Source organism: Merops nubicus, unplaced genomic scaffold (genome assembly GCF_000691845.1).
Source record: "Merops nubicus isolate BGI_N331 unplaced genomic scaffold, ASM69184v1 scaffold20568, whole genome shotgun sequence".
Taxonomy (NCBI): Eukaryota; Metazoa; Chordata; class Aves; order Coraciiformes; family Meropidae; genus Merops; species Merops nubicus.
Window position 1 is genome coordinate 38,603 of NW_008628007.1, and position 5,715 is coordinate 44,317.

At 37.0% G+C, this 5,715-nt stretch overlaps 1 protein-coding gene across 1 annotated transcript in view; it reads right to left on the minus strand.

Moving 5' to 3' along the window:
* Nucleotides 1–1,772: 1,772 nt before the first annotated feature.
* RAB38 (RAB38, member RAS oncogene family) overlaps nt 1,773–5,715 on the minus strand; it is an 18,516-nt gene continuing 14,573 nt past the window's right edge. Inside the window, exon 3 of the mRNA XM_008946546.1 lies at nt 1,773–1,925. Within this exon, the coding sequence (XP_008944794.1) occupies nt 1,773–1,925 (153 nt within the window). The remainder of the gene's footprint in view (nt 1,926–5,715) is intronic.

The window sequence follows — 5,715 nt, forward strand, 5'->3', positions numbered from 1 at the left end:
TTGAGGAAGAGCACGTAAAGTGCTACATTTCTGTCCTCGGCTTTCCTCTCCAATGCCTATATAGTGACAGATTATTCAGCAATAAAATCATAGAATCATAGCATTATTTAGATTAGAAAAGACCTTTAAGATCATCGAATCCAACAGTAACCCTAACATTGCCAAGTAATAGGATGAACTTCAGAGGCACACAAATCCCACAGGTCTCATAGGATAAGGTCAGCTTGAGGATTATGTTTTTTTTGTTTGTTTGTTTTTCCTACCCAATGCGTATTTACTATCCTTTGAGAGTTTTACTCCTTCATTTCCTAATAAATATTCAGTGAAGCATTGCAGCAACATTTGCAAATACAAAACTTTGTGAGATTTTGCCTTCTCCCCTCCATGGTGTTACCCATCGCTAAGGAGGGATGCTCATCTCAGAAGATAGCTCCCACCACAGAGTTCACAGTTTGGGAATGAAAAGTTCACAGTTTGGGAAGGAAAAGGCTGAGCAGGAACAGCAAACACAAGTGATCTGTCTATGGCAGGAACTAGGCAAAGTTTGTCTTACAGGGGCTTGCGGCTACATATCAGAATTCTTGTCTAGACACACTTATCTAAATGACTCCACCAGTCTGCATATTTTCTGAGACTCGGTATCAACCATTTAATTTCCATAGTACAGCTCAACAAATTCTGCACATGTTCCAGGAGTGTTTCTTAGGAGTCTTTCATTTTGCTCTCTGTGATCATTCTTACAATTGTGTTTTTCAGAAGGGTGTTCTCAGAAAGAAAATACCCTGCTATTCAACCCAGAAGCATTCCTGAAAAGTTCAGTTGTTACATTATAGAGTGGATAATGAATTTTCTAACATAATGGCAGGACTCATGCAAGGACTTATAGAATATAGACAGTTTAAACACATAGGGATATCCATGGCATGAAGGATGGAGAGGCAGGAGCAAAACCAGTGAATGCGTTTCAGAGGAAATGCTGGTTTTCTAGAACAGATAACCTTTCAGAAAACTCTCAGCTGCTTCATCTGTGAGACTGGACTTCTGATTCCCTGTTTTGTCACCCCTCACCCTTGATTTGTTCCATTTTGCTTCATCTGAAGACAATGCTAACAACCATGAGAATGCAATTCTTCAGAAAGAGGGAGCCAATATCAGGGTTCAATCTCAGAAGCTGAGATCTTTTGGAGAGCTGAATGATGTGAAAGGTTGCTTTGTGGTCAGTTCTGTCACTTGATTTAAGAGACCAAACTTGCAATGGGAAGATTTAACTATGAGTTCTCTTATTGTCTCTTTCTGAACAGCTATATTTTCAGTGTCATCATCATCTTCCTCATATGAAACAAGATCATTCAAGTTCAAGGTGTGACAAAACAATGTAATTATAATAGTTGCTTAATCAAGGTATTAAGAAGACAAGTTAGAGGACCAATGGACAAGTAGGGTATTGCTGCAGTCACATGACAAATGCAAGGTTTTGGAAACCACATTGCAAAGAAATAGATTTTGATATCACTGGTGGTGCTACCCACCTGGGAAAACACAGCCAACACCATGAGTCTTATTTGACCAGTAGCTAAAAATAGTTTTGAATAGTTGCTATCAATGAACAGTTTATAATAAATTTTGGCGAATAAAAAATTACGGAAAATTTTAAGTATATTTTTGAGAACATGGCAATCTGCTTATGGACAATCTTGGCAGGCTTGGTACGTTGGATAAAGTATAAATGGTGAATCACAGTTGTTCAGCTCTTGTAATAGTCTGGAAGTCTCTTAGGATTTAAAGCAAGCTGAACAACTGACAATCTTGGAGGAATTCAAGTGTGGTTTTATAATATCTGGTTCAACAGACTGAACTGGATCACTCTCACTAGCAATTATATGTTTCACCAAGCATCTGGAAGCTTCATTGATGTTTATATTTTCCTGCAAGTAAAAAAGAAAGAGGTTGATTAGTCAATATTAATTACACCAAGCTGCATATTTCCTGTGCATAATTAAATTTTTCTCCAGGCAATATCAAAAGTTTAGATACCTTAATAAACAGTGTTAAAAAACTGATTGTATTAAATAATATTTACAGTAGTTTTAAAGTTAGGTTTTATGAATATTATGATTCATATCTCCTTTAAATTATAAACAGAGCTCACTTTAAATTACCTCAAAATCTTGGTGATTTGATTGCTTCAATAACTTAAACAAATGCCAGAGGGATCTTAAAGATAGATGCCTGAAGTAAAGCTCCAGGGCCCATAGTTCACTGTTTGAATTAATGATTACTCTGATTTTCAAATTATTAATTACCTATCACAAAAGCAGCCATCAATAGCACTTATTTTTTAAACACTTATCCACAGCTTCAGTAAGATATATGTATACAATGCCCACAATGAAATATTTGATAATGAGTCATTGAATAAATGACACAATCTCAAATTATTTTTTTTAAAAAATAATATATATAATAAAAGAATTTCTGTATAATTCAGAGTCCTCATTTATTTTTCTTTTGTTGAGGCTGACTTATCTCCAATTTACTGCTTCAGAAGAGATGTAACATCGGTTTCATTTGTAAGACAGAATCCTCACCCTGGGTGTTCAGACTGAAAGGCAAAGCACGTCTTTTTCTACACGTGCCTTGCTTCAACAGCACATTTAACTTGCAGCAACCCTTAGTCTGTCTGTAGAATAAACAAAGCCAAAACAGCCTGATCAGTGAGACACAGCTCAGCACAGCGTATAAAATCCACAATAATACTGAGTAAAGGATTTCTTTTAATGACAGCCACCATTATGTTTGGAATGAAAAGTCAGGCTTTCCCATAGAAGAGACATTCTTCTAATCTAATAAGCTGACCATTACTCTAACTATTGGCACTGATTATTTATTTTATATGACAGGCGATAGAAACCTCACTGCAGCTTCAGTCTCCTGGGAAATTGTATCACCCACTCACATACATACATATAAAAATGCATGCCATTATACATATATATTTATGTATATGCAGTTAACCTTCTTACTAAATAAAGATTGGTGTTTCTTTTTCAGTCTAAGAATATCCAGGTTTAGAAGCTGAATCTAGAGCCTGTTGTACTGAGACCATGAAATTCCATGCACACAATGCTATGAAATCCACCTCCAGCGAATGTCCAGCATCAATTCAGCATCACTAACAAAATAATCTGTAAACTTTAACTTGTGAAAAAAAAAAAAAAAAATTTGCATGTCTATGCTCTAAAAAAAGTCAGATGAGATGTTTAAGTATGAAGTTAAGAAACCAAAGTACACATGTATGCATTTCAGTAGAAATGGTACAATTACATGAAGATCAAAAGCTAACATAATGGATTCTGTGAGACTGATTTCTAATCCACTGGAAATCAATGGCAAAGCTGCACAAACTCCCTCTGCACCACAGTTAGATCTAAGGATCTAACTGAAAATTTTTATTAGTGCCAAGATTTCACAGATTTCTTCAACTACACACATGAACTTAAATATTTGGCCTTTGACCTGTAAAGAATATCAGTTGACTGTAAAAAAACAAATCCCTAGATGAGTCATTCACATACTAACCTCTAGAAAACAATACAGAGCTGGGAACCAACTCTGTACTGAGATGTTAAAATGTTACCATATCACATGGCTGTCTCAGACCAGACAAGCAAATTCCTCAAGCATGCATCAAAAGCCTTTTTCAGAACACTGTGAAATTTTATTAGAAAAGATAGACAGTGAAAAATCTCTCACTACTGCTTAGAAAGCTAAAGACAAAACAGGATTATTAAATGCACAAAGGCATGTAAAAATCTTTTGCATTGTGTTTTCCTTTATTAATGGACTGATAAGCATTTAATTTACCCATGTGCTTCTTCTCTCTTGAGATGGAAGCATACATTTTTTTCAACAATGTCTTAGAGACTATCTGAGATTGTTCTCAAATTGATTAGCGTTCAGATGTATTCACAGAAACTGTCTCTGTCAGAGGCTTGACATCAGAATTTTATAAGAGGAAGAAAGGGGTAAGGAACCTAAGCTCAAAAAAAAAGCATAAAATGGGTGTAGATGGACGTCCTTCATCCCCAGTGGTGGTGGATGTAAGTCCATGTGCCACACTTGAGCCTAAAAATTCCAAAGGAAAAAATAGTATTGTTTTACTTCAGCCAGAACTCAAACTAAAAGGAAATTGGATTATTGAACTTCTTTTTAAGCCTTTAAAGCTTTTTCAAGATAAAAAGACAAATTTGAATATGCAAGTGTTGTTTTGAATATAAAAAATAAGAATGTTTAGTTTAGGAGATATGAAAACTAAAAGCTTCTCTTTTTCTGCCTTGGTCTTTCTCCTTTTTGATGAAATTATTTATGGCATTTGACCCATATTCCTTATTATGTTGTTAATGGCATTTTAGATTGCATTTGCTGCTTTCCTGGTAGGTGCCTTCTGAGATCTACTGAATATCTGTGAGGTGACATTAGACACAGATAGAAATCATCCCTAGCTATGGCCATTCTGCCTGACAAGTCTTCTGTTTTCTGTCCATGTCCACTTTCTCCTCTGCCAGGGCATCATCCCTTCAGTTGTGCCTGATGAAGTTTATGTGACTGAGCTCTTACTTCTTCAAGCAAAATGCGCTGATCTGCAAGGATTCACTATTTAAAGCACTTGTACCCATGCAGCTAAGATTCTGCCTTTTGTTCTGGATGACAGGAAAGGAATAAAAAGTCCTGTCCATAGTCTGTTTGGGATCAGAGAGGCATTTTCTCACCCAGAACATTTATGTGAACTGTCTAAGCTGTGTGGATGAAAATTTCTGCTAGAGTAGAAGGTGAGCAAGAGAGGAGGGTTGACCCCAGCAGACAGCAGAGATGTTTTTGAGCTTGCTTCTAGCTTCAGCCTTCTCCCATAGTTCGGATGACAACTGGTACATGGTACAGATGAGAAATGACACATTGTCATTGCATTTAACACATTGCTGCAAGGAGCCTGTGCTCATGCCAACAAAGAAACTCCTTCTGTCCCAGCTCTATGCCTTGACTGCTTCCTTTCTGATGATACTACTGCCTTTTGTTAGAACCCTAATCCTATGGTGTCTAGTCCGTGTCCTAGATCTGTGGATCAGACATTGTTGGTCTGTCTAATGAAATATTGATTTCTGCACTTCTCTTCCTACAGTGCGTTTTGCAAAAGAAAAATCAATATTCTGCTAGGCAGCAGAGAAGCTGCAGACCACAGAAGGTGATCTGCTATTCAAACAGACACCCAGAGACCTGATAATTTTAGAGAGCAGGAAGTGTTGAAATGGAATCTCAGAGAAAAAGGATTGGGTAAAAATCCAGCCAACAAATACAAAGAAATCAACAATCAGGGCATAAGATTGGACAAAAAGGAATAATCACAGACATCCTACTAATTGTACTGAAACATAGAAATAAACCAAATTCCTAAAAATAAAATGAATTATATTTTTAAAAAGACAAAATGTAGGTGAGACAACAGAATGAAATGATGTCTTTCACCACATCTCTACACTGAAATGCCTTACCTGTCATCTCCTTTATGGCTTTTGTTTTGCACAGAACACCACAGGAATTGTGATGATTGAGGCAGTTCAGACCCTTCCCTTCCCTTCCCTTCCCTTCCCTTCCCTTCCCTTCCCTTCCCTTCCCTTCCCTTCTCTTCCCCTCCCCTCTCCCTTCCCCTCCCCTCTCCCT